The 21979-nt window shown below is 45.5% G+C and overlaps 1 protein-coding gene and 1 long non-coding RNA gene across 2 annotated transcripts in view; one reads left to right on the top strand and one right to left on the bottom strand.

The window, feature by feature from the left end:
* The window catches only part of LOC119868529, a 39847-nt gene that overhangs the window by 3591 nt on the left and 14277 nt on the right, over positions 1-21979 (top strand). Inside the window, exon 2 of the long non-coding RNA XR_005386485.1 lies at positions 6819-6944. This is a non-coding gene — a long non-coding RNA (uncharacterized LOC119868529). The remainder of the gene's footprint in view (positions 1-6818; positions 6945-21979) is intronic.
* Positions 3514-11470, bottom strand: SLITRK2 (SLIT and NTRK like family member 2). Its single transcript, XM_038588471.1, is given in 6 exon segments — positions 3514-5062; positions 5064-6960; positions 7222-7388; positions 7484-7537; positions 9175-9246; positions 11346-11470. Coding segments are annotated over 2 exon segments (2538 nt in total). The 5' UTR covers positions 6918-6960; positions 7222-7388; positions 7484-7537; positions 9175-9246; positions 11346-11470; the 3' UTR covers positions 3514-4378.

The raw sequence follows: 21979 nt of genomic DNA, 5'->3' as shown, positions 1-21979 counted from the left end.
AAGGATTCACAAGTGTTCTCTAAGTGGCAGCTCCCCTAATGCATTTAAAATACAATTTGATTTACAAAACTTCAATTTACACGTGACTTTTTGCACAACCATTGTGAGAAGCAAAGTACGCCTATATACAGTACTTAATTTTGTCTCTCAGGATTCCGGTAAGTGTCATGTTATCATTGTATTGGCAAACGACACTTAAGCCAAAATGTTATCTTTTAAAGCCACCGAAATATAGAGCAAATACTGCCTCTAAGACATGGATGTTCCAGAAAATGTTTACTACGTTTGTGATTTTGTATTTACAGTTTTGGGACTCATCTTTATAATGTAGATCTTTAGATAGCACGAGGATGTAGCTATCTTCAGGCCGTAATATTGGGCCCTATCCTGCAGAAGTTGGTTCTATTTTTGTGGGTTTCCCCGCCTTTTTAGCTGTATGATTTTCAAGAGATGTTAATGGTGGTTACACTGTAGCTAGTCTATTTATGACTTATCACTCATACTTCATTGCACAGAATCACCTTTAAAAATCCAACTTCCTGCATTTCATTACTGTTCCCACTGTTGACTCTGGGTGATTGTCATTCAAATAAGGTTCTCCTCTATTAGCTGTAAGTTCCCTGCAGGGGGTGAGGGGTGAGGGTGGGGTAAGGGTCGAGGGGGTGGGGCAGAGATCCTGTCTACAGTAACTCTGTGCCCCTTCAGCACACAGCATAGAGCCTGGCACCTAGGAAGCAAGCACTCAATAAATATGTATTGAACGAATGAATGAATGAATGAATGAATGAAATGATTGAATCGGGAGAATCGTCTGGAAAACTTTCTTCACTCTAGCATCCAATCCAGTATGTTTCTGGAATGTGTGCAATCAAAATGAATTTCTAGGATCTGAAAAATCACAGAACCTCTCTTGTTCCCTATATGGGTTTGTTTGTTTGTTTGTTTGTTTGGTAGAATGCATTAAAATATGGAGCCCTTGATGAAATGGAAATATTTAGAAAAATTAAATAACCTTAGAGGTCAGAGGACAAAGCAGAGGAAATTGAAGCATCATTTCCTTACTCACCAGCTGCTGGCGGGAATGAAAAAGGCACACAGGTTGACCAAAGTCCAGAACCAAATCAAACTCTTGGCAATTGTGTCCAGACTGAGAAGCAGTTCTTTTGAGTGTTTCAATACGAACTTAGTCACAGGTATATTCAGAAACAGTGAAAGCAATTAAGAGCTAGAATCGAAGGAAATTACCATTTGCCATTTGTAGGGCCAGACATATAGATCTGTTCCAGGCAGGCCCAGGGGAGATCACATTCTGTTGGCTGGAACCATTTCGCTGTGCTGATGCTCATACCCATTATAGGTTGCATAGGAAATAAAAGAGAAATAGCAAAATCCAGCTGTAGGAGATAAAAACAAAATCCTAAAATAAAATAGCACTGGAGTGGATAAAGCAAAACAATATAGTCAGTGGGGATGCTAATAAGTTAATAAACGTAAATGTGTTTGTGATTGCATTAGAAAATAAAGCTTCAAAGTATATGGTGTATGATGCCTTTAAATGAAATAGTCTGAACCACATTCAAACAATTTCATCTTAAAACCTAATACAAATGAAGTAAAAATCTAAGGAGCATGAGAATCTAGATTTACATCCTAACGATTAAGCGAGAGAGTTTATGAATCTGAGTTCTTCCAGGAGGCCTCTTTAAAATAATGTAACTAAATGAATATTAAGCTATCTCTATTTAAGATCAATGAATTGAATTTTCTATGGATAATGGAATGACTTTCCTTTCAGGTGAATAAGAACAAACACTGAAGTGGAATCACTACATCAGTAGTTCTAGTTAGATATATAGTTGAAACCTAAAAACTATCTTAACGCAATATGTATACTAATTTGCCTTTATAATCACTTCCCAAAATACCTACCTCTGTACTCTGTATTCTGTATTTATCATTGCACAAAATGAGAGCAGCCACAAGAGGATTTTTGAAACTCTTATGTGTGTGTGTGTAGGTGTGTGTGTGTGTAGGTGTGTGTATATATATGTGTGTGTGTATATATGTATATGTATATATATACACGTACATACATATACGCACATACACATATGTGTATGTATATACTTCACTCAAAAAGGAGGTGGCTTTGCCAGGAGCTATCTCCAAGTTGAGTTAACATAATACTCTCTCTCCTCTTCTAGGAAATGTAAAAATCTCACTACATTAACTTTCCTGTAGATCATTTCAGGTCACCATTTTTTATTTTGATCTAATGGATTTGGATAAGAATTATGATCTCTAATCAAAGAGTGAACATGTTAGCTTGTCACTGTAGATATTCAGAGATTTGGGGTTGGTAAAGGCATTTGTTTTTCCTGAATGCCCTTTACATTGAAATATACATAATTGACTTCTATTGTTAAAAAAACTATTTTGCACCAGTAGTTATTAATCCAAATAATTTGGACTTAAGTAATTTCTAATTGAGAGCCTATCACATGAATTGTTTATAGTCACAGACAATGTACTATTAGTCATTTTAAAGCTTTAAAAGTAAGTTATCAGGATCCACTTCAATCTCCACATGATAATAAAGGATTATTATGTGCAGTAACCTATTTATGAAAAGGAAACAGTGTGCTTCTTTCAGACGCCATCAATTGCTTTAATAAGGAATTGAAAAGCTGGACTACTTTATATGCAGATCACCATCCCAGTTGCATAAGGATTTACAATAGACAAAACAAAACTATTTTTTGTTGTAAAGAAGGGCTGTTTGTTTAAATTGCACAATAATGTTTGCATCTAAAAATTCTTTACAGGCTAATAAGGCTTCATAAATGTTATATAGACTTGTTTAGTTAAAATCATTCTAATACTAAGACCAAAACGAAAGGCTTGCTTGAGCTGACAAGGAAAAATCTAAGTAGCACATGCCTCAAGAAGGCAGAAGAGAAAAGATGCTTACTTTCTTGGTTTAGGTACTTTTCAATTGATTTGGAGATGCAAATAGTACATGATCTGATAGCACCCCATTAACGCTTCAATAAATGTAAGAGGAAAATGCTGCTTTCTTTGAAAATGTGAAAATTGAGGATTCTGAATCTAATCTTTAATGCTAAAAGAAATAGAAAGTGATGTACACATTTGTCTCTGTTGCCTTGAATTTGCAGAGAACTTACTTGGGATGTTTTAATCTCACCTTTGAAGTGTTCCTTCAAGGTATTTAATGGCTCATATGTCTTTATTAAATGAGGTGTGTGGCGGCCTCTACTGGTGTGAGTTTATAGAAAATGTTTCAGTAGGCAGAAAAAATATTAATTTCAATTAAAAAGTTAGAAATACAGACTCTTTCATTTAAATATATAAAAATATCTAATTTAATGCAGAAAAAATATATTACAAGTTGTGTAATGCATTCTTAATTAGGAAAATAATCTAAAACACTGACCATGTTAGTGTAAAATAATGATTTACGGAAGGGCATTAATTGTTCAATTCACTCTGATATTGGGTTAAATATATTTTATTAATGAATTACTAATCCCGACGGAGGCAGTTTCTTACCTCTAGTCCACTGTTAAATCCCCTTAGTTGACTTAAATAAAATCACTTAGAACAAACCCAGAGGAAAGGAAATATTTTACAGTTAAATCTCTAAAGTCCTACAACTAGAATCATTTGATGACAGGCTGGTTTCTATAACTCAAGCAAACTGTACGTTGACTTAATATAGCTGACATTTTTATCTATTTTACAGTGTTTTTAATTTCAAAAATACAACACATTAAAATATGTTCAATTTATCAAAGCTAAAAGCAACATTTAAGTAATGTACTTAAAGTGCAAAGGCACTTTAACACAAAGAAGTGATGCCTAGTGGCTATACTTGGTAACTGAAGACAGAAATACCATATATCATTATTTACAAAAGAATTTATAGTCTCAAAAGATCTTTGGAGATCTTCTACAAAATACACTAAATATCCATTTTTACGTGAAAAGTTTGCTTACTCTTTCTTCATTCACTATAATCGCCTCTTCCCATTCCCACACTGGAAAAATAAAAGAGGAAAAAAGGAACAAAACCATAAACAAAATATATGAAAAAAATGCACTGTAGAAACATTCATGTTCAATGATGACTCCTAAGGAGAGAAGGGGGGGGAAGGTGGGGGGGGGAGCAAGAGAGAAATAACTTAAAGGAAAACTTGGAAAAGCAGTATCATTGCTTCACCCCATCCCCCAAACATTTTCAAAGTCCCCCATTGATGCTGAGAGAGGGAGAACACAAACACACACAAAAGCAAATGTAGTGCCTCCAACAGTTTGGAGCAGCATCCTTGGATGCTATAGGGTTGTAAGTGGTTTCCCTTCACAGCTGACTGATTGCAGTTTGTTTCTCCAGAACTTCGAGGTAGTCTGGTTCTGATTGCGGCTTAGCTTGCAGTAAAGGGTGGTCGGGTTTTGACTGCCCCACAAAGCATTTCCTGGGAGTTCCGTATAAAACGGTTTTATTGATTCTGTCCTGGTTTTGGCGTCGAGATTCATAGGAAGGGGCGAACTGCCTTTTAGGTAAGGTACAAAAGTTATAGTGGACCAGTCCTGCACTGGGAAGTTCCTTGACTCGCTCAGCAATATTCTGATACAGCAGCTCGGGCTCTCTCGGCGTGGCTTGCTTTTCGAGCAACTCGGAGGCACTTATAGTGTAAGCGAGCGTGGCTGGCTCTTCTTTCTTCTCCTCCAGGTTGCCGTAGCTGAATTCTTGCAGGTTTCGGTAATAGGCTACTGGGTCTCCTTCCTTCTGCATGTAGATGGGGTTTTGGCACATCTGCCCCACAGGCGGGGGGATATAGTTATAGACGTGGCCATCTGTCTTGTCCTGAGTCTCAGTGTTGTAAGACCCATACTGTAACTGGAAGGAACTTACGTCTAAGTTGTTGGCACTCCTCGGAACGCTTGGCACCCCCTTTCTGCGTTTCAGGACAAAGACAAATAAGCCAGCCCCGAAACAGACTGATAAGATAAAGACGACAAGCAATCCTAAAATTAAGACAGAAGAGAGGAACTTCAGTGTGTAGTTCTGGGTAGGAACTGGGAGACACGGTAAGCGACCGAGGGGTGTCTGTGTTGTGATTCATGGACAGAACGGTTCCGTCTGACAAGTTCGGGCTGTCTGGACAAATTGCTTCCCTCCCCAGAAACTTCAGTATCTCCCCTGCATGCTTCGCGGGAGATTCACAGGTCACCTCATTGATGATGACGGGGGAGTTGGCATGTTCTGTCCAGTCCTTGAGGCCCATGATGTCGCAGGTGCAGTCCCAGGGGTTCTCTTGCAGATCTATCTGAATAAAAGCTGGAAGCTGGTCCAGAACCCCTTTCACAGGCAGGTGAGAAAAATGGTTGTTTCTCAGGTTCAGCCTGGTCAGGGCTGTTCCCCCAAATATATTATCGGGCAGGGACCGCAGCAGGTTGTTATTGAGAAACAGTAGCTGTAGGTTAATCAAAGCATCGAAGGTCAGTGGTTTAATTTCCTTAATGACATTATACTCTAAATAGAGATACTGCAAGCTCTGCAGTCCATCAAACATGGAAGGATACAGCACTTCAAGGTAATTGCCATTCAGATAAAGTCTGCGTAGGCTGGTCAGGTTTGTGAAGGCACCTTCCTGAATGACTGCAATCCTGTTGTTTCCTAGATGCAACAAATCCAAAGAACTGTATTCTAAGAGGTCGTTCCTGTAGACAGTTTGGAGATAGTTCCCTGTCAGGTAGAGCTTCTTTGGACTGGTGGGTTTGGGCTGCAGGTCGGAGATGTTCGTGAACTTCCTTTCTTGACAATTTACATTTAGACCATTGTCTGAGCTCTGAGAGGTGCAGACACAGCTACTGGGGCAGGTGAGGGGTACAGGGGACTTGGTCTGGTACACCATGATCGGTCCAAAGCTCTGCCTGTCCTTTGACACGGTGACCCGGGGAGTTGGGCGATTTCTCATTTTGGGTGGCCGGCTGGCTTTGGGAGCCCTGGTTGGGTTGAGAGCAGGATTCATTGTAGGCGACAGCCTCTGGACATGCGTGTCAGCGTGGCCGCCCCTCTGACTGGAGTCACCAGTGCTTTTTCTGGGACAGAGATCTTGCCTGGTCAGTTGGGTCACATCTTTCCCATGCAATCTAAAGGGAGTTTCACAGACAATCTCCCCGACAAAAACAGTTATGGTGTCCAGCCAGGCTTTGAGAGGAAGCAAGTCACAGGTGCAATTCCATGGGTTTTCCTCCAGCTGAATCTCCATGATCCCTCCGATATGCTCCAGGACGCCCGCGAAAGGCATCACTTTCAGCCTGTTCCCTCTCAGGTCTAAGTGGGTCAGCAGGACGAAGCGGAACACATTGCTGGGCAGCGACAGCAGAAGGTTGTCATTCAGGATGAGCACTTTGAGCTTATTCAGTTTGCTGAACGCCCCTGCCTCGATGGCACTGATGTAATTGTAGTCGGCCTGGAGGTACTCGAGGTTCTCCAGGCCGAGGAAGGTGTCTTCCCTCAGCACCTCGAGCTTGTTGTTGTTGAGGTGCAGTCTCTTGAGGGTTTTGAGGCCGCTGAATGCCCCGGTGCGGATCTCCTGCAGCCCGTTGTTGCCCAGGTGGAGAGTCACCGCGTTGGAGTAATTGACGAACTCGTTAGGGTACAGTCTGGTCAGGAGGTTTCCATTGAGGAAAAGCTGGTAGATTCGATACTGGGGGGGCTGGAGCAGGCTGACAGTTGTAAATCCTTTGTTTTCGCAGTTAATATTCAGTACGTTTTCCTTCTCTTCGCACAGGCAGCGGATCTTGCAAATGTCTTTGGCAGTTTTGCGGCTCTCCGTCTGTAAGATCCCGGCCACGGTTAACACACTGAGGAACCAAACGCCGCTCAGCATCTTTAGGCACCGTCGGTGTCAGTTCAGGTACCTACAGGCAAACCTTGGGGAAGGGTGCCGGAGAGAGCAGGATGCGGGGGAGAAAGAAACAAGGAAGCCCGATTAAAATGGCAAAGCCAGGGGGCGGAGTGGGAGGCACGGAGAATGCGGGGAGTGGGCAACACGGCACAATGAAATCACTGCATTTCTCCAAGCGGTTTCTCCTCTCCTCGCCCTCCACCTCCCACCCCCCACGCCCCCCACCCCCGCCGCCGGCCCCCGCCGGCCCACCCACACGCGCGTCCCAGAGCACACATGCTTGCACCTGATTTCCCGGCGGGTCGCAGCCAGCCGCGGAGTCATTAGTAATCGAGTTGTCCTACTAAATCCAGCCCATCACCTCCTCCCCTGGGGTATCTTGAAGAGATCTCGGGCGGCTCGCCCGTCTTAGGCTCGCAGCAGAAATCGCTTTACTTTTTTTTTTTTTTTTAACTGCGCAAAAAGGGGGTGGGAAAATCAGGGGACTGGCGGTGGGGGAGGGAGAGAGGATGGAAGAGCAAAGACAGAGCGGGGTGGGGGTTACTCACACATCAGGAGAAGACGGGACCCCTCTCCTCCGCAGTCCGCCAGTAGTTTAGCATCTTCGGAAAGAGAAGAAGAGCAAGGTAAAAGAAGACGCCGCTTCCCGGGGGGCTGCCCTGCTTTCTGCCGCCGGATCTAATTTGGCTGGGGGAGTGCGCAGAAATTGGAAATCTGGCAGGCCGCAGGGGAGGAGAGGAGGGCCGGAGCGGCGGGGGGCTGAGTCGATGGGGACCCGGGGGTGCGATTGCGTAGGGAGGTCGGGGAGCCGGCCGGCCCGGGCGGCGGGCGGCGGAGGCAGCGGCAGCGGCGGCGGCGGCCGAGCCTGGGCGCGCGCTTCCAATCCGGTGGCGGCGGCGGCAGTGCGCCTAGCAGTTTGAATTTGAGAGGTTTTGTAGGCTCCCCCGGACAGGGCTAGGGTGACGTCACGCGGGGAGGGGGCAGGCGGTGGATCGAGGGCGCGCGGTGGGGGAGGGAGGGGCAGATGCTTCCCTTCCCCGCGAGTGGCTTCGCAAAGCACAAATCCGGGCTGCGTCAGTTGATTCTGAACTACTCCACCTCCAACCCGGCGGGCGGTGAGCGGCTGGCGAAGCTCCTGGAGAGGGATTCTCCAGGAGGGGCCCCGCTGAGGGGCCGGGACCGCTGGGACTCCTGGGCCTCTGGCCCCTTCTAGTGGTGTCTCCCACCTGCCACTCCCTCCTGGCCCTTCCAGTGGGGTCTCATTCCACATGCCCAAGCAGAGATCCAGATCTCCCCAGTGCGAGGGGTGTGTGTGTGTGTGTGTGTGTGTGTGTGTGTGTGTAGGAGATGTGCCTCTTTGCTACAGGACTGGGGCCCGCCTGCCAGCCTCCTAGCTCTGGGCTCTGATGCTCTGGGTGCTGGGTAGGGTGTGTGCCCGCTCCGGAGTGTCTGTGTAGGAGGTCGAAGAGGGGATTTGTGCTTTACATACAGAGCTTTGTTTCAGTACTGAGAAAATTACTTTCCCGGTGGTGACTGGCCAAACAGATATCTGCTTGGATTCTGAAAAGCCAGCTCAACGTTAGAGGGAAACGACAACAAAACCCTTCTCTCCCTAAGGTTGATAGTTAGCGGGATGATGAAGTTTGAACGTGTGCTTTTTGCCTGCAAGAAGGAGGAGTGGGTGTCAGAGAGGCACTGCCAGGCGGAGCCTCACTTGGCTGGGTGTGGGTGCCCAGGAGTGGGAGCACACGGAGGGGGCCTAAGCCTCCAGGCAGCAAGGGCAGGGGAGCTAGCACAGAAGGCAGGAAGACTGGCTCCCGAGAAAGACGAGAGAATGGAAGAGGTCTTGGCCTGACATCCAGTAGACCTGGGTTCTGATCTAGCTCTGCTGCCAGGTATGTCCCTTCTTTCTGGATCTTCCCATCGCTGTTGGCAAAAGGGGATGGGCTGTATGGGCCCTTCCAGCTCTGACATTCAATTGGATTCAGATAACCTTTTCAGAGCCTTAGTAACTGCCAGGTGTTGGGTTATGGCCTTCATTATCTCCCTTCTCCTGCATTAGGTTAAGGTCCCCTGGAACCAGGTGTGTCCCCTGTGTGGAGTCCATTTGCAAGATGTGAATGTCTGCTGTTACCTGGAAGGGCCAGGGGCAGCCTCTTGTGAGGCAGGAAAAGGAGGCAGTGGAAGAGAGGGGGTGAAAGAATTGGCCGGGGATGCGCCTGTCCCATAACATACTTACACTTGCTTTCCCCGCCTCTTCAGTCCCAGCCTGCTTCAGACAGAGTTGACACAGGTCCCCTTGCAGGGCCAGCTTTGGAATAGAGACAATCCCACTGGCAAAAGGAGCCGCCTGAGGATGGAGAGCACCCCCCCCCCCGCCCCCGCTTCTCCCCTTCCTGCCTCCAGGTTAGGCTCACGTCCACACCAGCTCTTGGCTCCTTCCTCCCCCAGAAGGGCTCTGATAGTTTATAGACTTGGACGCTAAGGCAACCTGTGGCTCTGGCAGTTTCCTCCAGAATGTTTCTCAGGCTTTCACCTTTCCCCTCTCCTGTCCCTTTGGGGAAGAGCCTTGGACCAGACATCGTGAGCCCCCTCCCCATCCTGTAATTCTTGCGTGGTCTTGGGCAAGATCCTTTCCTTCTGGGGCCTCCAAGTTCCCTTCTCGGTGCCAAAGGGCTCCCGAGCTGAGCTGTCCTCTGAGGGGGAGGGGCAGCCGGCCGATGGCCTCCCACTCTCTATTGCAATTGCATCATTAGATGCGGAGTGATGCAGTGCACGATTAAGCTTCCTTTCACAGCAAAGGGGCATTTGTTCCTCCATATTTCTAAACGCTAAACAGACATAGTTCCTAGAGAGATATGGCTTATTCGTTGTCGTTCATTTACCAAACATTTATTAATTAGGTTAATATTTCGTCGAAGCAGAAGCCAATATGAGAGCTGGGCAAGACCTTTGCAATCAGATTCATTTTCTAGATGAGGGCATTCCTCAACCAGGAGAAGTGCTGACTTGCTTAAGTTCAAGAATCTATAAAATGAGAGGCAGAACCCAGGGATTCTGAGCCCTGGTCCAGGAGCTTTCCCAAAAGCTCACTACTGCTCAGTGTGAATTCGAGAAGAACTATCTGCCTAAACTTAAACAGTGGTGATGGTGTCTTACCTAAACGTGTGCTTTCTTAAAAAAAAATAAGTATCTGAAAGTGAAATATGAAATATTAGTTTTAGTTGGCAAATAGAGCAATTTCCTCCAAGACAATGATGACGCTGTCAATACTCCTTGAAGAGGGAGACTATTTTCTTAAGAATTTCAAGGGTGGGGGAGGGAGGGAAGGGGTAGATAGGTGGGGAGCAGCTGGGGGGCTTGAAATCCGTGAACATGACAGAGTGAAGGAAATGCGGTGGTAAGCTGGCTGGAGTGGGGGACGACACTGGGAGCGCAGAGATGGTGTGACAGATATTCCATGGTTAGCTTCCGACACGGGTCGGTGGACTACCCTCGCCCTCGCCCCACTCCTCGGCCTCCTGCCTGTCCCCGAGCTTGTACAGCCGCTTTCCCCAACACAGTTCCTGGAACCGAATCAGCCCCGACCCGGAAAAAGCACTTTAAGTAAGTTTCATTTGGCCTGGCGTCTCGAGAAGACCCGCCGCGACACCCCGCTAGCGAGAGCCGGCTTTTGGGGTGGCGGAAAGGTTCTGGGGGAGCTGGGAGCCTAAGGGAGGCAGAGGCGGCCGCTAAAATAAGGCAAACGCTCCGTCTCCTCGCCGGGCGAGGGAGGCAGGAGCGGAGACTCCGTCGCCTCGGTCTCTCTGGCATCCGACTGAGCAGAGCCCGGCTCGGGGCACCAGTGCCTCCACAGCCCGCTCGCCCGGCCGCCCGCCAGGCCCCGAGGGGGTCCACGGGGGTCCGGCGGGCCCGCTGGGGAGGGTTGTCAGCCGCCCGCCCGACCTTCTCCCCCGCCCGCCCACCTCCCCAGGCGGCAGGTACCCGTTCCCTTCCCGGAGGGCGCCTCCGGCGGCCGGGGGGTTGGGCGATGCCCGGGTCTCTGGGCACCCGGCACCGACCGCTAGCTCAGCCCCCCGGGCGCTCCCCGCTGGCTGCCGGGGTCCACATCCGCGACGGCCACTCGCGCTGCCCCTGCCCGGGCGAGCGTTCATCTCGGGACCCGCGGCTCGCAGCCGGCCGGCGGGGCCCCGGGGCTGCGCGACGCCCCGAGCCCGACCACGCCCGCGCGGGCGGTCTCGGAGCCAGCGAGCCCGGGCGGGGGCGGCAACCGAGGGCGGCCTCCTCCGGCGCGGTCCCCGGCGGGTCGCGCCCGGGCTTCCGGCGCCCGATCGCCCCCCGCGAGGGCAGGCGGCCGGGAGAGGCAGAGGGGCTGAGCGCCAGCGTTCCCGAGTGCTGCCGTGAACTTACCCGGCGAGCGCGCCACCCGCGGCTTCCCCCGGAGGCGCCCGCAGCATCGGCCAGCCGGGAGGCGCGGGAGCCGTGGGAGCCGTGGGAGCCGGCACAGCCTCGGCCGGCACGGCCCGGGAGCGGGGGCACGGCGGCGAGCGCGGGCGGCGCCCCCAAGGGCAGGCAGATCCCCACTGGAGCGGCTCGCCACCGGGCAGCGCTTCTGGCAGGAAGCGGGGAGGGAGCCGAGAGGGAGGAGGGAAGAAGAACGGGGGCGGGGAGGGGGGGGAGAGGCAGGGACGGCCGCCCCTCTCCGCACTTATCAATCACCCTGCAGATCAAATGTCCCCGCCGTGCGCCCGGGAGGGGGATGTAGCAGCCCACAAAGAAGCCGCCGCTCCATTTCTCTGACGAGCGCGGCGGAGCGCTGCTCACGCCTCTCGGCCCCTCTCGCCTGGAACTCTGCCCAGCCCTTGCAGCTCCGACCGTGGGCTGCAGCTCGGACTCGGTGCAGTGAGATGAGGATGGCACCCGGTCGGTACCAAATCCCAAGGGGAGACCAAGACCACCGGGTGGAAGTTCCCGGACAAGTGAAGCGGCAGCCAGCCCTCCGAGCTGGACGCCCTCCGGGACGGCTGCCTCCCCTAACTAGTAAGCGCCCAATCACGGGAGTTCGCAGGCCGATATTTAAGGACCTCCTACGAGAATGGTAAACAAGGAATTTCCATATAATATGGAGCTGAGCTAGACTCGGGCAACCGTGTTAACAAAAGCGAGCCCTTAGCAGCGTGCCAGTCCCCGTTTTCATTCCGTTCTTTTTAATTCTTCGCCACGTTGCCTGGATCGACCAGAGCATACTTTTGGCCACTACCGCCCGCACCCCCTTCCCCTTTCTCCTTTCTTTTCCCTCTTATTAGTAGTCCAGGTGGTTGTGATTCGACTACAGGAAGGCGCTCAGTGAAAGAGTCCCTGTAGTTCAAGAGGGGAGGTGCGGTTTTCGCCAAGAGCGTTGCCGTCCCCCTCAAGACCTGCTTTCCCCAGGGCCTGGCCACCCTCCCAGGGTGCCGGGCATCCAGTTGCAGTTGTGTTCATGAACATTTCAGCCAGGAGTAGGGAGTTAGTTTATTTGGTTGGCACTAAGGCATTTCCCCCTGGATCCCGGAGGAGAGGGGCCTTGATTCACACCGCCACTCCAGAGTCTGTAAAACCCCCAGTTCAGAATCTGCACCAGTTTGATGATGGAGGAGTGGGGGGTGGGGGGTGGGCTGGACGATGAGAGGCCCCAAGTTAGAGCAAACATTAGCTCTCCTACTAATGAATTTGCATTGGGGTTTGTGTGTTTTCAAGGTTATTTCCTCTACAGTGGAGCCAGGTTCTCACAGCACTGACTCCCACCTCATTCTTGCCCTTCCCCAGGGGGAATCTTTTGTGCTCTTCCTTTTCTTGGCTTTCTTTTCATATTGGTTTTCTAAGGAGACCATGCTGGGCCTTTTTAAAAGAAAATTACTGATAATCTTATGCTGTGAATATATGCAAAGTTTACTTCCAGAATAGTCCAAAGGATTATCTTTTATAGTCATTATCTCCGAGATTTTAAGGATCATTGCTGCTCCTTTCGCTTCATTCCTGAAAAAGACTTTTGGAGATCTCCCTCCCATTCAGATAAGCAATTTCAGAATAGCACAGTTCTCATATGTGCACAGGGGCAGACTGTTTACGGTTACGTACTCAGAAACAGAAGCATTACCCTGTTTTATTAATGTCTTTATTTGTGCAAAATACTAACTGTGCAGTTTGCTAATAGCAGTGGTCTGGGCACATCATATTATTACAAACTAGGAAAAGTTAATGCTGTTTCCTCTGTGTCTTTATCTCATTTCTGACTCTGTCATCTTTTCTTGTAGTTATTTAATGGGTGCTATAAACAACCACAAAACACAGAGCTAAGAGGCTATTCAAAGGCAGAAATAATGAGACAGTCATGCTGGAGAAAGGAGACAGTTTACTGAGAAGGGTGGTGTGTCTCTAGCCAAAGGGAACACATACACAAAAGCAGTAACTTGTACACAGATTAGATGGGGAACACAGTATCAATGACAAAAACCAACATTTCATTTTGATCCGGTAGAAACACGTAAAATGTGGCATGCATCAATTTTAAGTAGCCTTGGAAGCAAGGCTATCATGTTTACCAGCCCCCAGAAAAGCGTTCAGCAGCCTGCCTTTCCACACGGGACCACACCGATGGTAAGATAAAATAAGAAAGAGCAGGCTTTTCTTTTCGTCAGCATAAAATTTTCGAGTAGGTGGGTAGCTGTTTCAAGGGTGTCGTGAATGCACACACAGACAAAATGATGAGCAACACAAAACTTTCTGTGAGGGTTGTTGCATAGATAATTACGGTAGGAGAGAACTTGAAGTGTGTGAGTTTCAAATGTGCCAATTTATTTGAAAGTTTCTTTATACTGAGTTTTTAAAAAGTTTCTGTGTTGGGGAAGATTCCCAGATACACTTGAATATCAAAGACCAGCGTGTTAACGCACTTTTGTTATGAATAACAGTGACGTTGTTAAGTTTTTGGTGTGGTGGCATGATAAAGGTCTCTCTCTGTGTGCTGTTCTCTGCTGATCAGCTCCTATTACCCGTGGGTTTAGAGATCCCTGATTGCAATGCCAGTAGGGAAATAGAGAAAGAAAATCAAATTTTGCTTGGGTTTTTATCATTTCATTCTAAGATTGGGGAAAACCAGAAACTTCACATAGGATGAATAAAAAAAACAAACACGTGCATGCATTTCTAAGATGATGCAAATGTTGCCCAATTACTGTGTTTGAGAATGTCACCTCTCCACCTTCTCTGTGTCTATCCAGAGCTAGAAAGCTCTTTAAAAAAAAGGACAAAGTAGGAACTTCATGCAGAGTCAGTAATTCTAAGACAGATGTGAGATGTTCTCAGAGAATACTGTCTCTTTTGAATCAAAGGTTTCAAAGAAGATTTCAGACAGAGACAAATTCCTAAATAAAGAAATGCAACACAGAGGACATGCCATTAATACCAGTAATTATAGTTTAGAGGATATTGTAGACTTTGGTTCTGTGATGCTATTGAAAGTGTGGATATTTTTAAATTCAATTCCATTATTTTGATTATTTTGGCAGGCACGTTGGCTTGATTGGAATAGTGCTGGGCCAGGACCCGAGTAGTTTGTCTTTTAATTGAGGACACATCCAAGCCTTTAGAGACCTGGGTTCAAATCGCACTTCTGCTTCCTACTTGCAGGGGGACCTAAGCAGGCACCTGTCAGTTTCCCCATGTATAAAACTGGGTACTAGAACCTGCCATGTGGAGTCAGTAAGGACAGGATTTGTGCAAAAGCCCTTGAAAATTGTCAAGTGGTACATGTACATATACGTGAGGGGAGATCTTGAAATGAGGGACTCCTAAACTCGCTTCTTAAAATAACTAAATTATACAAAACAGTGATTTTAGTGAGAAAGCAACATTTTAATTTAAATTGGATAATAGAGGGCAGCCCCGGTGGGTCAGCAGTTTAGCACCACCTTCAGTCCAGGGCATGATCTTGGAGACCCGGGATTGAATCCCATGTCAGGCTCCCTGCATGGAACCTGCTTCTCCCTCTGCGTGTGTCTCTGCCTCTCTCTCTGTGTCTCTCATGAATAAATAAATAAAATCTTTAAAAAAATAAATTGGATAATAGAATCAGGATTAGAAAGTTATTTGTGATTCTGGTTGGAACTATATGATGTCAAACATTCGAATGGAAACTTAAAAACATTCCATCTTTTCCCTAGATTGTTCCAAAGACTGGGGTATATGTATGTATCAGGGTTTCTCCACCTCGACCCTATTGACATTTTGGACCAGATAATTATTTGGTGTGTGTATGGGCAGGGGCTGTCACATGTAACGTGGGAGGTTTATTTTTTTTTTTTTTAATTTTTTTTTTTATTTATTTACTTATGATAGTCACAGAGAGAGAGAGAGAGAGGCAGAGACACAGGCAGAGGGAGAAGCAGGCTCCATGCATCGGGAGCCTGATATGGGATTCGATCCCGGGTCTCCAGGATCGCGCCCTGGGCCAAAGGCAGGCGCCAAACCGCTGCGCCACCCAGGGATCCTTTTTTTTTTTTTTTTTTTTTTTTTTTAATTTTTTTTTTATTATTTTTTTTTATACGTGGGAGGTTTAAAAGCATCCTTGGCTTCCACCATTCTCCAGTAGCACCAGTATGCCATGTGTATGTGTGTGTGTGTATATTTGTGTGTCTATATACACACATATATATTCTATTACATGTATAAATATACATTTGATGTATATATAATGTGTGCATGTATGTGTGTATAAACAGCTTATACTTTTTAAACAAACAAATGGAAGGAACATGATATGCACTATGACCTAGCAACAGAGCGAGAGCAAGCTCCCAGGCTCCCCAATGTCCACCTTCGTGACCCGCTACACCCTGCAGCCTGCCACCTCTTATGTCCCCGGTACCATCAGTGAAGGCAGGCACTGCACATTGGTGCTGCTCTTTACAAAGAAATAGATTTTCCTTCATGACCCAGGACACGATTATGGGTAGAAGCAAGAGTTTCTTTTATTTTTTTTTTTTTTTTTGAAGCAAGAGTTTCTGAAACCATATTACCATTGTCATAGCCATGCACCCTGAAATACTCCGTTGCTGTTTATTTAAAAAATTGCTGGCCAATTTTTTGCTAAATTGACTTCGTGACTATTAGGTTGGATCTCAGGGGTTGACTTCGTGAGTGACTATTAGGTTGGATCTCAGGGGTTGAAGAACCCTGACATACTGAATCAGGAAGGGGAGGAAGGAAAAATGGGACAAAACAGACAACGGGGTAGTAAAATAAAATGGGTGGGGGACAGAGAGAGGGGGAAAAGTGCATGTGGTGCAAACTCATAGAAAAACTTACAGTGCTCAACCAATTGTATCAAGTGTTGACTAGCGATGGCACCTGCTCCCTGAGGGTTCTAGATCTCCATTCTTATTGATGGAGTAGAGTGATAATCAGTAAGAACCATATTTAAGCTTGCTGGACTAGGGAATGAATATACATGGCAAAAGCCACAGATTTTACAGATAAGGCTTAGGACAGCATTAGCAGGTATTTCATTTATCCTGACACATTTCATCCTATTAATCTCACTGCAGCTGGAAGTTTTATTTTGGTCTGGAGTTACAACCTAATGCGTTCAGAAGGAAACCAAATTTATTGGGTTTGACATCGCACATTATTGGAACGATATAATGCAGTTGAGCCTCTGTACTAAGTTCTGTTGATTTTATTTATGTATTTATGTTTGACTAGTATAAATATATGGTAAAGTATGTGCTGTGGTAGAGAGTTTAATGCTGACTCTGCTGGAACATTAAAAAATGTCTGCACGCAAGATGCCCAGTTCTAAAGAGTTACAGCCAGAAGAGAGCAGCTACTAAGGATTTGCATTAAGTATTTCTGATTTTTTAAAAAGTCGTCATTTGTGAAGAGGACCAGGCTATTAATATTCAAAAATAGCAAGGATAGCACACTCCAGATCTACCCTGAAGTCGTGATTTGCACAAAATGAAGCAAGGTCTAGAAATTGTGGGTTTGGAGAGGAGGTGAGTGAGATCTAGAAAGTAAATAAAATCTTTTCCAAGTAATAGCTGAGTGCAGCATTCAATCATCATTGCAAATCAATGAGAGGAGAATGGATTTTTTTTTTGCCTCAAATCTTGATGAGTTATTACCCAAATTGATATCAGTTCTTTTTTTCTTCCTTCCATTTTTCTTCTCCCAGAAGGTTTCCTAAATGACATTACAATGACACCTGGCACAGGCTCTTATTCACCTGATTATTGCAGGTGGGGTCACCTCTAAGTCAGATGTAATGGCGCCGGGACTTATGTCCAACAACTTTTGCATCTGTCTGTGGCCATACTGTGGTTCCTGGGCAAATTGAAAAAAAAGAAAAGCTCCAGGTTCCATGACATTATATATCCCTGAGGCTCTCTCAGAAAAATAGCCCAAAGTGTCTCTGGAGCACAGGAACCATACGGAGTTTCTTGTAAGCACTTTGGAGCAACTCCAGGCAATGATGACAAACCTAGAGACATAATCATCAACGGATTTATCCCCCAGCCTGGGCATCACCACAGCAACTAAAGTACAGTAGTAGGGTCAGTGTCACTCTATTAATATTTTGAAAGAAGGCAAAGCGAGCTCATTTCTTGCTACACATCAGTGCTTCAGAATAATGAACTCAGTGTGCTGATCCCTTAGCTCTTAGTTGGCATAGGTCAGGAAATGGCACTATTTGAACTAGATAACTTATTTGCCCTCATTTGAATATATCAGATTGTTTTATTTTAATGCATTTTCCATAGAAATACTCCTATTTTAAGAAGATGTATACAGTATTACTAAATGATGAGTGCTGGTTATTGTTTGTAGCCAGGAAGGACAATTGTCAAGAGAGTGAATTCATGTTCTGCTCACAATTTAAAAAAAAAACAAAAAACTATTTATGTACTCTTTACCCCCAACGTGGAGCTCAAACTCATGACCTTGAGATCAAGAGTTGCATGCTCTTCTGACTGAGCCAGCCCAGAGCCCCTCTGCTTACAGATTTTGTGAAATATAATCAGTCCACCTCAGATAACTTCTCTCTCTTTTTTATAAAAAATATTTTATTTATTTATTTATTTGAGAGAGAGAAAGCACAAGTGGAGGAAGGGAGAGGGAGAAGCAGGCCCCCTGCTGAGCAGGAAGCCTGATTACAGGACTTGATCCCAGGACCCTGGGATCATGACCTGAGCCTGAGGAAGACGCTGAACTGACTGAGCCACCCAGATGCCCCCAAGTTCTATCTCTTGAATACAAAGAAACAGTAGATAACTATATTAGGTAAACACGAGTCCCTGCTCTAAAGTTCCAGTTGCTTGGAATTCAAATACGTGATTTACTCAAGGGTCTGAACAGCTCTGCTATGATTTACATTGCTAACATTGGGGAGTATGAGGCAACAGCGAAATTGTTCATTTATTACCCCTTTTTATGGCCATTAGCCAAGTTCAGTCTTGAGCTATAGTAATGATATTGATCACAGGCCACGTGGTTTCATCACATTGTGTTTCTCCACTGGTTTTTACATAAGTGGCTTATCTAAAATAAAGTCCTGAAAAAAAAAATAAAATAAAGTCCTGGAACACGAATGAGCCATACTACCAATGTGGACTTGAATTATCCAAATTCTTTTTTAAAACTTTTTTTTATGATTTTATTTATTCATGACACACACACACACACACAGAAAGAGAGAGGGAGAGAAGCAGAGACACAGGCAGAAGGAGAAGCAGGCTCCATGCAGGGAGCCTGACGTGGGACTCGATCCCAGGTCTCCAGGATCACACCCCGGGGCTGAAGGCAGGCGCTAAACCACTGCGCCACTGGGGCTGCCCAGAATTATCCAAATTCTTGACCCGTTTTCAGTATTTAACATTCAGTAACACCTTAAATAATTTTTTTACAACTACTATGATATAACAAATATTCTAGGCAGAAAGATCTCAAAATACAGGGGAGTAGGGCAGGTGATCTACAATTAAACTTTGCAGATTTACAAAGCTGCTTTCATGCATGTTCAATTGTTATCTTTCACTGAAATACCAAAATAATTAGTCATCTTTAAGAAATTTCTACTTGTAGGGCAGCCCCGGTGGCACAGCAGGTGGCTACCTGCAACCCAGGGCGTGATCCTGGAGACCCTGGATCAAGTCCCACATCAGGCTCTCTGTATGATGCCTGCTTCTCCCTCTGCCTGTGTCTCTGCCTCTCTCTGTCTCTGTCTCTATGAATAAATAAATAAAATCTTTAAAAAAAAGAAATTTCTACTTGTAAAATGTCAGTGATTATTTTGGGTCTAGATGTTGACTAAAAGCACTTTATAGCCTAAGAATTTGTGTTTTATCCACCTGTCTGCCTGCCTGCCTTCTTCTCCTCTCTCCTTTTTCCGCTTAAAGTTGGTCTGGGAATTCCTCCACGATTAGATGTTTTTGTCAAAGAAAAGTATAAACACCTCAGGCAGCAGTTCATATCCTAGGAAAACGTTTACTTGGAATGGGCCAACACTGTGTAGAAGTTTCTCTAAGAATGGTGCCATTATGATTGCTATTTTAACTTGAGTTGTGCTGGGTGGAGATTTGGATGGGAGATTTAATGTACTTTGCTCTGGGTTTGTGTATACCACCTGCATCTTCATCCCCTGGGCTCTGGGTAAACAGGCAGATTTCTAGGCCTGACCTCAGACTGACTCACTGAATGGACCTCTCTGAAGGTGGAGTCAGGGAATGTTATTTTTATGAGACTCTCAAGGGACTCTGATGCAAATTGCAGGGCCAATTCTAGTCCAACACTTTCATTTTATGAATGGAGAAACTGAGGTTCCCAGAGGGGAAGTGGCTTATTCAAAGTCGCCCAGGCAGAGCCAAGGGTCAGGTCTCTCAACTGTCATGTAAATGCCTCTGCTTGGTTGTTCGATGTTTTGATACTTGAGTTTTAAACTTGTATTTTTTTCAGTGACAGCATTAAAATTTAATGCAGCAAATACACTTTGCTTATGAACCATGTTACAATATGCCCATAAAAAAGCGCTTGTTGGTCAGTTACATGACGTGATAACATTTTATTTCAAATTCTTTTGACTACAAGTTTATTACTATTTATTTGTGCTCTAGGTGATAAACTATATAAAGTAAATAAAATGCTTGATAAATACTTATTGAATTAAAAAAAGAACACAGACCTTGGTGTTGAGCTGGAAAAGATTTTCCTTATTATCAGCGTGTAGATGATAAAAATCTCAAATTCAATGGAATCTGAGTTTTCATGTTATCATTTACTGGGTCTGCCAAATCGTTATGAAGATATTGTAGGGAGACCATAGTCCATAATCATTTTTTCTCTTGTCTTTTGCTTTCTTCTTCATTTCAAAATTTTTAGTAAAGTTATATAAACCCTTCAGAAAAGACTTCGTAAGTGTGGAGGCTAAGGACGCTACGTGAGGGCTCGAAACTCTCTTGACCTATAAGTGTCAACTTCAAGAAAATTTCTGCTCGAGACTTTGAAGATAAAATAGAACATCTAATTAACATTTAGAAGAGGAAGATATATATCCATTTCAAGTAACCTGACCTGGATTTCAGCAGCAGGATCTCTTCTTGACACATTTGTAACTCATTTTAATTGCTAATAGGTACTGTGTGTACACACCCAAGGCAGAATAGGACTTAACCTCTCAGAGTTCCAAAGGTGAATTAACTTAAAATTAAACAATAAATTTTTATGAAGGGACATTTCATTTGGAACCATCTAATACTGCATCAAGTAGTGCATATGACTGACAAGCACCAATTATCCAAGAAAGTTGAAAGGACTAGTGGCATTTCGGGCTTCATCTATATTACTACAAATATTTTCAAGAGAAATCAGGTGATTTCATGGGTACAAAATGTGAGTAGTAGAAACTGTATGAGCTTTGGAGTCATACAAAACTAGATTTGAAAAAAAGAAGAAAAAAACAAAAAACAAAAAACAAAACTAGATTTGAATCCCAGCTCAGCCATCTAACCAAAAGTATGAGTATGGATGGACAAGTTACTTAAATTCTTTGAGTCTCACTTACCTCCTTTTTTATTTATTTTTAATTTTTTAAAAAGATTTTTATTTATTCATTCATGACAGAGAGAGAGAGAGGCAGAAGGAGAAGCAGGGAGCCCTATGCGGGACTCGATCCCTGGACTCCAGGATCACGCCCTGGGCCGAAGGCAGGTGCTAAACCGCTGAGCCACCCACGGATTCCCCCACTTCCTTTTTAAAATTTTTATTTATTTATTCACGAGAGCCGAGAGCCGCAGAGACACAGGCAGAGGGAGAAGCAGGCTCCCAGCGGGGAGCCCGATATGGGACTCTATCCGGGATCACGCCCTGAGTCAAAGGCAGATGCTCAACTGCTGAGCCACCCAGGCATCCCTCAACTCTTTTGTAAAGTCTGGGCAATTCTGCTGATTTTGTGAGTGTTGTTAGAAACAGACATAAATATAAATAATAGTGAAAGGGAATATAAGGGAAGGGAGAAGAAATGTGTGGGAAATATCAGAAAGGGAAGACAGAACGTAAAGACTGCTAACTCTGGGAAACGAACTAGGGGTAGTAGAAGGGGAGGAGGGCGGGGGGTGGGAGTGAATGGGTAACGGCACTGGGGGTTATTCTGTATGTTAGTAAATTGAACACCAATAAAAAATAAATTAAAAAAAAAAGAAACAGACATAAAAGTTTTTATACCATGCCTGTCATTTAGGAGGTGAAAGGGGAACCATATTCTCCTTCCAGTGTCCTTAGCTTGGTGCTTAGGGTAAGGAATACCATCCTTTTTGCCCATAATAAGAAGAGAGGACTTGTGGGCACTCGTGTGTGCTCTCTCTCTCTCTCTCTCTGTCCCAGCCCCCAAAAGAGAAGTGACCTTGCTAGTGACTTTGAATGAAGAATCTGAATAAGCTTCACTCAGTGCCTTTTGTGTTCTTTCTTTCAGGGCCACTCACCCTCAGAATATGGCTAGAACTGCCTGGAAGTGG

The sequence above is a fragment of the Canis lupus genome, chromosome X (genome assembly GCF_011100685.1).
Source record: "Canis lupus familiaris isolate Mischka breed German Shepherd chromosome X, alternate assembly UU_Cfam_GSD_1.0, whole genome shotgun sequence".
NCBI classification, from domain to species: domain Eukaryota; kingdom Metazoa; phylum Chordata; class Mammalia; order Carnivora; family Canidae; genus Canis; species Canis lupus.
Note: the sequence above shows the minus strand (reverse complement) of the source record. Positions and strands in the feature narration are given on the sequence as shown.